We start from the raw sequence: 12,125 nt of genomic DNA on the forward strand, positions 1-12,125 counted from the left end.
GGAGGCTTTTGGGGAGATGCCTTAGAAGGGCAGGGTTTGGGGAGGGGAGGGACTTCAATGCCATGGAGTCCAATTGGCAAAGCAGCCATTTTCTCCAGGTGAACTGATCTCTATCGGCTGGAGATCAATTGTAATAGCAGGATATTTCCTGCCACCACCTGGAGGTTCAGTATAGGAATAGCTATGAGCAATGCCAACAATATTATGGCTATATATTTACAGTACGTGGTAATATACCCACCAACTACATATATTCCCAACAAGCATATGTATTTATTTCTTTTTCATGTAAATTTTTTCCAAAAAAGCAAGTTCACAACAATTCCTATGTAAGGTAAGTATTGAAATAGAGTCAATTGAAATGTCCTTAAAGATGTACTTCTTTTCTTTGCAGCAGTTGATTAATTGCAGGAGAAAACGATCGTTTCAAGGCACACAGCCCAATTCTTTCTCAGTTCTTCAAAAATATATTACGTGCAATTATTCATCATCATCCATAGTCTCAGGTTTCAACCAAATAACCCATTTATGAACAAAACATACTATACTTCCCCAAAAGGGGTAAGTAGAAGGATTCCGTCCACTACAGGTAAGGATCCTAACGGCCATTTTTACATGAAATTTTACATGAAAAAGAAATAAATACATATGCTTGTTAGGAATATATGTAGTTGGTGGGTATATTACCATGTACTGTAAATATATAGCCATAATATTGTTGGCATTGCTCATAGCTATTCCTATACTGAATTTCTCATCTTATGATAAGTGTATAGAGGTGTCTGATTTGTCTACCACCTGGAGGTTGGCAACCCTAGAAATGTCCCTTCCTAAAAGGCCTTTTTCCCCTCTGGAGAGCATTCAAATGCAATTCCCCCATATGCATTCTGAAGAACAGCTCCAGGCAGCCTGTCCCATTTGGTGCTTTCAAAGAAACAGGGTGGCATTTAGACCCGCATTAGGCACATTCTAAGAAGGTACCAAGCATCAGGTTTGTAACCAAGGTGGGGCCCATATGTGCACCGCTCCACCTGGAGTGCTCTTTCATCCCAGGGAATCTTTTCTGTATAGACTTATCTGCCACAGAACCCTGATGGTGGAAAGATCATTGCTTTTTCCCAGGAACTCTGTTTGCCGCTTCTTCTCAAAGCAGCCATCCCTAATCAACGTCTGAGAAACACTGGACTTCCCCAGAGCACCCTTTGAAATTGATTGTTTTTAAAAATATATATATATAGTGTTTTGCCTTTTCTTTTACCTGAATTTGGAGTGACGAGGAGTTTATATCCATCAAGCTGCCCTTTAGGAGCCTTCCATGAAATCTGAATACTGTCATGATTAACAACAGTATATCTTAATCTTGACGGTGGGGCCACTGAAAGGGAAGCAAAATACAGTTGCCCAAAGTGACAAAAAAAAATTATCGTGCTTAATTTAAAAATTAGTATTACACTACACACACATTCAAATTAGCACAGATACACATGTTGTCAGACAAGACAAAGGATGCAGGTTATCAGAAAAGTCTCATGACGCTAGTCTATTAGTTTGTAAACTGACATTAAATATGTTAAGGTGCATTACGGTTTCCCCAGCCAATTTAAAAAGGGACTACGGATCCCACAGGAAAAGATGAAGAAAAACACAGGTTAGAGGTTAAAGCTGCAGTTTAGTAAGCAAAGGCAATGTATTGTATGTTCTTACTTTTTTTTACATATGCTCTGTTCTTGTACTATGTGGTAGAGAACAACAACATAATATTCCTTTCCTAGTTTCTCAGGTTTTCTGTAGAAGAGTGTGTATGTGTGTGTGAGGATTACTTCAGGCCATGTTTTCCAAAGCACAAATCTGAATGCAAGTTTTGGGGTGCATGCAAGAAGCAGGGTATGCCATAATTTTCAAAGGGCGGCGGCGGTGGGCAAGTACCAATACAAAATGCATGGACCCCAGCAGCAATCGGTTGAAGTCATGGGTTAAGGAGTGGGAATGGACATGCCTCTCTGCTCTTTACCCCCCAGACCAGAAAATGGCCCCCTAATGAGACTCGTCCAGTTTGGCCACCTGGATCCATGCCACAGTAACACTGAGACTAGACTACTATATTGTACTCTACATAGGCCTGCTCTTGAAGTCAACTCAGAGTCTCCAGTTGGTACAAAATGCTCCTACTATCAGTAGCTAGGAGGAGCACGCATATTGCACCCATCCTGCAATCGCTCCATTGTACTCTGCATCAGGCTGCCTTTGTTCACAAGCTACGTTTGGTACAGAATGCTACAACCAAAATGTTGACTGGAGCGGGTGTTCGGGATCATATCATTCCAGTCTTGCTCTGTCAACACTAACTCCCAATTTGTTTCCAAGCCCAATTCAAAGTGCTGGTATTGATCTTTAAAGTCCTATACAGTTTGGGGCCAGCATACCAAAATGACTGCCCCTTCCCATATGAATCTGTTATCATTATGATCATGTGCAGGGGCTAAGGTTGCCAACCTCAAAGTGATCTCCTGGAGATCTCCCAGAATTACAACTGATCTCCCGACAACAGAGAAAATGGGTGGACTCTATGGCATTGTACCTCTCTGAGGTCCCCTCCTCAAACCCCACCTTCCCCAAACTCCACCTCCAGTTCTCCAGGAATTTCCCAACCTGTAGTTGGCAGCCATAGCAGTCCCCTGCTTTGGGTGGCCATGCCATTTGAGGCTAGATGGGCGGCAAACTAAGAAAAGGGCTTCTCAATTGTGGTGCCAAAACTTGTCGATCTCCTTGTATTGTTTTCTGCGGCCAGGGGGTGAAGATTTTCTTGTTCTGCTTGGTATACTCCCAATAACTGTTATTGACCTCCTCCCTGGTTTCTGATGTTATGTCTATTTAAATGTTTTTATCGAACTATTACATATATACTTTTTTAAAAAAAATGTTTTTAATGTTGAAATGCTTTAGCGTTTGATGTTCGGCACCTTGGAGGCCCTGTTTGAGTGGAAAGGTGGCGCGGACGTTTTAAAATGAACAAAGAAAGTGGGTTTGGTCTTAAACAGATTCGGAAGGTGCATCAACTTCACAAATTGGCGCTCTTTTTCTGGGCTGCTCCAGCTGCCCCACAGAATTTCCTTTAGCCAATAGAGAAGCTGGGCCACAAAAATAAATAAATAAAGGCATATAAATGATAACATTATCAAGCCGGTTTAAATCTTTCGTTGAAGCCTTACCCTAAAAATGTTTTCTTTGTGTGTGTGTGTGTGTTAAGTGCCGTCAAGTCGTTTCCGACTCATGTCGACCCTAATGTTTTGCCTGCTATTTATTTATGGTTAGTTAGAGCAACTAATCGTGGTTCGCTCCATAGGCTGTACGCAGATTAAGCCCCCTAAGGAATTTACTATACATGACAGCAACTGAGCAATTCAAGCAAGAAGAGACAAGCCACTTAAATATGAGAAAGGGGATGCTGGAATACACCCCTCGAGAAAACAGGACAGCTTGCCTACAGCTGCCATACAGCATATAGGACTGAGCCTGAATACCTTATAGCTGAGCTATATAACCGGCAGAATCACAAAACGGACTCTGCCACTCTACGGGTGGGGAAGCCACATCTTTGAAACTGACTTCTCAGGCACACCGGGTTGGATCCAAGCTAACATTTCCAGGGGTGCAAGGATTTTCACTCACTAAGCGCAATTTTGCTCCCCTTCCCCGGCAGCTCAAAATGCCACCCCCCCCCCAGGGTTGCCAGGTCCTTCTTTACCACCGGCGGGAGGTTTTTGGGGAGTGGAGCCTGAGGAGCGCAGGGTTTGGGGAGGGGAGGGACTTCAATGCCATAGAGTCCAATTGCCAAAGCAGCCATTTTCTCCAGGGGAACTGATCTCTATCAGCTGGAGATCAGTTGTAATAGCAGGAGATCTCCAGCTACTACCTGGAGGTTGGCAACCCTACCCCCCAAATCCTGCTCTGGGGCAAAGGGGACCCCCATTAACAGAATTTCAGGGGGTATTTGGGATTGCCATGGGAAGGGGGAGGCAGGAAAACCATGACTCGTGAGCAGAGATCATTGTGGAAACATGTAGTCTGGATTCAAGACACTAAGGGGGCGAACCTCCACACTATTCCCTACCTGTATGCTGAAGCAGTGTAGTTTAGACAAAAACTGCACTACATGATCATGACACTCTTGTCACTACATGATCATGCCACTTTCTTGAAAGCAAAACTAACATGCTAAATAGAAATTTTGTCAAAGATAAAATTGGTTTTTTAAATTATTTTCCAGACAAACCAAAGGATATTCAAGTCACATTTCTCCATATGTTAACAGCTGCTAGAACAAATTTTGCGAGGAACTGGAAAAGCAATAAATTCCCTGATTTAATTGGCTCAACAAGGTTAAAGAAACCTATGCTTTAATTAAGCTGACATACTATAATAATGATAAAAATACCGAAGAACTTGATGCTCGCTGGAATTCAACAATTTTTAGGATGGAGAAAGCATTCTAGTGTGTAAACTATAGAGAGGGAGTGATGTGATAATAATGCAGATTTTAGTTAAATAGACAAATAGAGTATTATTTGATTAAGTAGAGTATTATTTGATTAAGTGCTATGGGTATTTTAGTTATATTAGCGCTGTTTTTAGTTATATTATTATATTTTAGTTATATTAGCGCTGTTGCAAGACCTGAGCAAGGCTGTCAAAGATAGGACATTTTGGAGGACATTGATTCATAGGGTCGCCATGAGTCGGAAGCGACTTGACGGCACTTCACACACACACAGCGCTCTTTTAGTTTTGCTTTTTTAAAAATAATTTGTATCACCAGTATTTCATTTTTTAAAGTAATGTTATATCTAGGGGTGTTTTTTCCCTTTTTCTTTTATTGTAAGACTAAATGTTTCTAATAAATTTATTTTTTTAAAAAAGAGAAGTTTTGTCAAAGAAAAAACAATTTTTTAAAGAATTTTTGTCAAAGAATGACTCTACACTTCCAGTCTTGAACTTCAAATATCTGCCTGGATGAAGTGAAACAGCGAAGGTGGGCAGGCATTCTGGGTGTAGGTCACTAGCTCCCCTAGTTTCAGTAGCTTGGACTGCTGCATGGGAGCAGAGGAAAAGGTAGCCAAGTAGTGCTGAAAGTTGGATCTCTGGGACACGGCCACAGAGAAAAAGAAGAAAATACTGAGGAAGAAAAGGGAAACAGAGAACAGAAGCAAGAAATTCTATGGAAGTGGAGACAGGAAGTTTGCCTCTTCTCTTAGAAAAGGGTAAGAGTCCAGTAGCACCTTAAAGACTAACAAAAATATTTTCTGGCAGGGTATGAGCTTCCGTGAGCCACAGCTCACTTCTTCAGATACAGCTAGAATGTGAATCCATCTGTCTTTAAGTAGAGGAGAGTGAATTCAGACAAGCATTAGTCTGTAAATGTTAACAGTATGTCAATGTGAATGGCAGGCGTGATGGGATTCGGTGTGGTCTGCAGAAGAGTCTGTGATGTCCAGGGGAGAGATGGGTGTGGAGAAATCAGCATTGGTCATAAGCCACGAATGCAAGGTCTTCATTCAGCCCAGGTAAATGCATTGACTTTAGTTTGAATATCAACTGTAATTCAGCAGTTTTTGTTAGTCTTTAAGGTGCTCCTGGACTCTTGCCCTTTTCTACTACTGCAGACTGACTAACACGGCGACCCACCATGAATTATCTTCTCTTAGAGAATTTCTAAAGGATTCCTGACTCAACGCAGCAGAACAGCAATGCCAGAAGAGAAAGGCTAGCCAGAATGTGTGCTTCCTGGTTGCTAGCTACAGAACAGCACGACTAGAAGTTATGGCATCCTTGGGGACAACCAGGGAATGCTGCTGCCATTTTAGAGCTGAATGCAGGCCATTCCTAGGGTGGCCAGGTCCCTCTTCGCCACCAGCGGGAGGTTTTTGGGGCAGAGCCTGAGGAGGGTGGGGTTTGGGGGAGGGGAGGGTCTTCAATGCCATAGAGTCCAATTGCCAAAGCGGCCATTTTCTCCAGCGGAACTGATCCCCAGGCAGGAGTTCAGTTGTAACAGCAGGAGATCTCCAGCTAGTACCTGGAGGTTGGCAACCGTAGCCGTTCCTCACCACCCACCCACCCACCCGTGCCTTTTCAAATGCTGAAACTGCTAAAGGCCTAAAGTGGGTCTACCACCACAGCCAGAAGCCCCAGCATAAAGCAGTGCTTCCACTACGTGCATAATTTCAGCACAGCAGAGATCAGTTACCCCAGAGATCAGTTACCCCAATTTAGCAACCCTCAGTTTAGCAACAGAGATCAGTTACCCCAGAGGAAACAGCAACTTTGCAGGGCAGGCTATAGGGTTGCCAACTTTGGCCTGGGAAATTCCTGGAGGGGTTTCACCTAGAATCTAGACTATACCATAGAGTCTGCCCTCTGAAGCTGCCATTTTTTCCAGGCAAATTGACCCCCATAGTCTAGAGATCAGTTGTAATTCCAAGAGTATCCCAGGCCCCACCTGGAGGCTGGCAACCCTAACCTTCAACATCACAACTCTGCTGAGCTCCTGCCTCTTCCCCAATTTTGCCTTCCCCAGGCACCCCCCCCCCTAAATTTCCAGGTATTTTCCAAGCCAGAGTTGGAAATAGGGATGCCAGTCTCCAGGTGGGACCAAGGGATCCCCTAGAATTACAGCTCATCTCCAGACTACAGAGATCCATTCCCCTGGAGAAAATGGATGCTTTGGAGGGTGGACTCTATGGGCATTATACCCCACTGAGGTCCCTGCCCTCCCCAGGCTTCATACCCAAATCTCCAGGAGTTTCCCAACCTGGGGCTGGCAGCCCTCGTAACAAATGAGTTTGACACCCCTGTATTAGATCTTTACTAGAACAGCTAGGGGTTTCTTGACACTTTTGAAACAAACAGTGATGGGAAAGTAACCTGAAATTCATTTTCAAGATTTACATACAAGTCAGGGACAGTACAAAGCAGGGTACCATAAAACTGGCAGTATGAATGGCAAGCACGGATTTAGGAAAACATCGAATTCCATGTTTTATTTAATTGTACCCCACTCCCCCAAGCAATGCAAGCTATATACAAAGGTTTTTGGCAAACAAAAATGAATACAAAAAGAATCTCCCTGTTTTAAAAAAAATCTCAAAGAAAAGCAATTCAATGGTCAGGAATACAACTTTCAAAATACTTCTCAGGAAAATTAGGTCTAGAATTAAGTAGCATGGAAACTATAAATTTAGGATATTGTCGAAGGCTTTCACGGTCAGAGGTCATTGGTTCTTGTAGGTTATCCGGGCTGTGTGACCGTGGTCTTGGTATTTTCTGTCCTGACGTTTCGCCAGCCGCTGTGGCAGGCATCTTCAGAGGAGTAACACTGTGTTACTCCTCTGTCCTTCAGTGTTACTCCTCTGAAGATGCCTGCCACAGCGGCTGGCGAAACGTCAGGAAAGAAAATACCAAGACCACGGTCACACAGCCCGGATAACCTACAAGAACCTATAAATGTAGGCTTTCTTGCAGTTCTTACAGCGCATTCCTGAGAGGAATGGGTGCACCGGGCTTAGGAGGCAACGCAGCGGCGTTGCTTCCTAAGGAGGTTTTGGCACAGGAGGCCGCCTAACGGCGCCCCCGCCCCCAGCTGGCGCTGGAACGCCCCCTGGGATGCCATAACGCCTCCCCAGACGCCACTGTTGCCAGCATCTGGATGCCAGCAGCAGGCTCCGGTGGCGTCCGGGCCCGACGCTGCTGCGGCAGCGTCCGGAGACTGGCATCCGGCCCTGCATGCCAGCGCCACCAATGCCGGCGTGTGCCTCCCAGACGCCGGCGCTGTGGGCCCTTTTGCCGGCGTGGGCCATCGCCGGCCTCCAAAGAGCTATGGGTGCAGCCACCAGCGCAGCTCAGGAATGGGCTGTTAATTGATTTCCACTGCCATCTTAAGCAGAGTTATACCCTTTCTAAGTCCATTGAAGTCAAGGTGTAACTCTGATTAGAATGATACTGTGCATCTGGAAATTTTTTACATGAATGTGTGCAGGAATCCCTTTCTGCCCGAGAAACATATGAAGCAGCCTTATACTGGGCCACAACACTAGTCCATCTAGGCCAACGTAGCTATGGATACCCGGCCTCTTGTTAAAGCAGGAGATCTCCCGGCATCCTGCCGCTTACCCGTGCCTGAGGCACAGCCAAGAGAAAATGGGGGAATGGAATGAGTGCCAACTTCGCACTTGAGTTTGTGGACATAAAAAAAACATAAGGGTTTTGTAAATTCTAGAGCATCTAATGATGTGAATGCTGGTTTTTGCCAGAAGTGATGTCAGCATGCTGATGTGACAGTGGTGTCCCAGATCTATCCCCAATTTCTCCCCAGGGGATGCCGGCTGCAGCCTGGCAAACCTAAGCATAGCTTACTCTACTTGGCCACAACTCTCCAAGATCTCAGGCCAAGAGGCCAGCATTTGCCACCACAAATTCTTTAACTGGTAGCCGTTGGGAATTGAACCTACCACTGCAACATGGCCCTTGCCTTCCAAAGAAACAGAGTACTCAGATCACTAGTAAGTAGCCATCACCAAACAAGGCACATTTCCACAACCCCTAAACCATCCCCTCATTCAACACAGATAGGAAAAGAAATACATAGTCGCCCATATGTGTCTGGGTGTATAACTGGAAAACTACAACACAACAGACTAGAGGAATTGTGCGGAAGGGTCTTTACATAACTAGACAATTTTCACTAAATAGTCACGTGTGTTCAAATGGAGTGGGGGGAGAAGAAGAAAGCCAACCGATTTCCGTGCTGATCATTGATTACAGATGGGACCAAATGGGTAAATATTTCACTTTGACGTAGTTATGCAAAGACTGGTCACACACAAGAAAATACATACAACTAGAGAAAGTGTTTGTTTGTTTTTAAATCTAACTCTTGGACAAACAAGAAGGTATCGATCGGAATGACTTCAGAGTCACCAACCTGGAGAGGAAATCTTTATTTCTGTGGGACACCTTTATAGCCTGTGGAACAAAATCTTACTTCTTGCAAAAAGAAACAGAATCAGTCCAAATTCAGTCAAGTTAGCGGACATTAAAAAAACAACCAGTCACTCAAGCTTGTTAAGCAGTTTCCCAGGAATGTGCAAATGAATGGCCAGCAGCAGCGTTAATGCATTCATCCAGAAGTTGGCTAGAGACACGTTCAGGTAACCATTAACACTTGGCTAATTTTCATTTAATTCTTAGCGCTCCAGAAACAACATTCTTGACCAGAGACACAGAAAGATGGTCTGAGACATGCAGGGTGTGAACCTAAAATTAACAGTTGTCTTTACAAAAATGGACCTTGCTGCATTTTATCATAACGGCTGTGCCTAAACTTTGGACACATGAAGCTGCTTTGTACCAAATCAGACCCTTGGCCCATCAAGGTCGGTAGTGGTTCTCCAGGGTCTCAGGCTGAGGTCTTCCACATCACTTACCACTTGACCCTTTTAGGTGGAGATGCCAGGGATTAAACCTGGGTGGAGCAACTGCTGTCAGTTGTACTAGATCCTCCCACCTCAGATTCTTATCTGTCCACTATCCTATTATTCCTGGTCTTTTTCAGAATGAAAAAGGATGCAGACAGAATCAAGCGGGTGCAGAGGAGAGTGACGAGGATGATCCATGGCCTGGACACCAAGCCCTACGAGGAAAGGCTGAGGGACTTGGGAACGTTCAGTCTGGAGAAGAGGAGGTTGAGGGGGGAGACATGATTGCTCTCTTTAAGTATTTGAAGGGCTGTCACGAGCTGTTCCTGTTGGCACCAGAGGATAGGACTCACAATAATGGGTTTAAATTGCAGGTGGAAAGGTACAGGCTGGATATTAGGAAAAAAGTTTTTACAGGAAGAGTTGTTCGACAGTGGAATCAGCAACCTAGGGAAGTGGTGAGCTCCCCCTCACTGGCAATCTTTAAGCAGAGGCTGGATGAATACTTGTCAGGGATGCTCTAGGGCTGATCCTGCATTAAGCAAGGGGTTGGACTAGATGGCCTGTATGGCCCCTTCCAACTCTATGATTCTATGACAGGGACAGACCTATTTTTGCAAAGTTGCAGGCCTGCCCATACTTCCTTGGGAGCAAGCCCCATTGAACTACGCAGAACTTACTTCCATGTAAAGAAGCATGGGGTTGAGCTGGAAAGCACGTAAGCGGTGTGCACTTTACAGAGGATTGCACTAATACATTAGAAAGGAATTATTATAATTATAGCTAAGAATATTTTAATAAGCCCACCTGCTATACAGATGTATGGAAAGGAATAATCTTTACACTGTAAAGATAGTTGGGCACACAGTTCCGACTAAGACCTAAACCAGCAGAGATTGGTCCGCCACATGCTTCAGATTCAGACTATTCAACCCAGCTTCCACTAAAAGCTTGGAGATTTGGGCATATTCTTTCAGTGAAGACTTCTTCACTGGGCATGGAGTAGGGGTCACTGGGTGTGTGTGTGGGGGGGTGGTAGTTGTGAAATTCCTGCATTGTGCAGGGGGTTGGACTAGATGACCCTGGTGGTCCCTTCCAACTCTATGATTCTATGATTCTGGCCTCTTTTGACCTAGGTGACAGGTGCTACCCCTACTATTCTCACGGGAGACTGTAACTGCCACGTATCCAGATGTCAAAATGGGCACCATACGTTGACAAACAGAGCGGAAGTGCCATGATTCTTTATATACAGCACACACTGATAGCCACACGTGTACTTTCGAATCCCCAATATGGCGGAAGGCAGATAGCATATTTGACCAGATATTGGAACAGCAGCAGAAGGAGGTGCTATAGGGCAGTGGGGGACAGGAGGTAGCCGTGAACTGGGGCAGACAGACACCTGTGGTTTTGAATGATGTTGGAATGTCCAACCTCCTCTCTTCTGTTGTTAGTCAATAACAACAATTACTATTTAAACAATAGGGATCTGAAAGACAAATGTGAGGATCCACTCACGAACAAAATATTCAGTGGTGATTCTCACATCAATAAAAGGTACCAACTGTTATCTCATCACTGGAAAAAGGTAATGATAGTGAACACTGGGGCAATTGATAGCCAGCAACACAACATAAACTATTTTCATACTTATGCAAACTCTATATGTCTTCCCCATAGTTAAAACCAACAAGGGTCTACAATAAACGAAAGGCCATCCTTCCATATATGAGTTCAAGGTTAGAGGGACAGTAACAGCTGATATCACCCACATTTTCTTTTCCCTGCGCTGAATTAGAAAGAAAGCTTTTGGTAACACAGGTGGATAGTTATGAAGCCAGACAGCGCATTCCCTTAAACACTTTCCCAAGCAAAGAGAAGGGCCGAGAAGAAACCAGCGAAATTTAAATCTGTTCTTTCTTGCCACCCCATTTCACACTTCGGTAAGTATCAGCCAGAAAGCACATACTCTGGTGTTATATCAGTTGCGAGTTAAGCCAGCTGTTACGAAGGCAAAGAGAGATGGTCAGTGACTGAAAACGGGGGCGAGAAAAAAGAAACATGAGCAATCTTGAGGACATATGTTAAAGGCAACACAGCCTACGCTTGCTTTATGGCGCAAAGGGCCACAGAAACTTCAAAATATAGCCAAACGATAGGGGCAGGCTGTACAAAACACAGACATGTTGCATGAGACCTGTGCTAAATTGAAAGAGTTACAGTTTGCCTGAAAAAATGTGGGATCAACTTTTAAACGAGAAGGGGTAAGGTGAAAATGAGAACGCCAGAGCCCGCTTCTGCACATCAGAATGCTTGCGTTTGCATCTTGAGTTTGTTTCTTAGAGGGTGGAAAATATTACCTTGTGCCTGGACATGGTTAATTAATTGAACCGTGGCTGCCACAGAGACCAAGGAGAACCAGCGCAGTGTCTTCAACGGATGACGGATCTTCATCCTTGCCACTGGGAGCTCGTAGTATCAACAGATCTGTAAATACATGTTTTATCAGCAGGGGGGTGACCATTTCAGTGGGGAGCAGCAGGATTTGAAAACATCCTCTTGGTTATGTTCAAGGCAATTGCAAAACAATATATCCATTTTAAGAACCAGCTGGGTGAGATTGGGCAAGTTACAGCTCTGTTAGAGCTCGCTCAG

The 12,125-nt window shown here is 44.4% G+C and overlaps 1 protein-coding gene across 1 annotated transcript in view; it reads right to left on the bottom strand.

Annotated features, from left to right (window-relative positions):
* LOC130481896 (collagen alpha-1(XIV) chain-like) overlaps positions 1–11,924 on the bottom strand; it is a 72,117-nt gene extending 60,193 nt beyond the window's left edge. Inside the window, exon 1 of the mRNA XM_056854682.1 lies at positions 11,831–11,924. Within this exon, the coding sequence (XP_056710660.1) occupies positions 11,831–11,924 (94 nt within the window). The remainder of the gene's footprint in view (positions 1–11,830) is intronic.
* Between the last annotated feature and the right edge of the window lie 201 nt (positions 11,925–12,125).

Source organism: Euleptes europaea, chromosome 8, assembly GCF_029931775.1.
Source record: "Euleptes europaea isolate rEulEur1 chromosome 8, rEulEur1.hap1, whole genome shotgun sequence".
NCBI lineage: Eukaryota > Metazoa > Chordata > Lepidosauria > Squamata > Sphaerodactylidae > Euleptes > Euleptes europaea.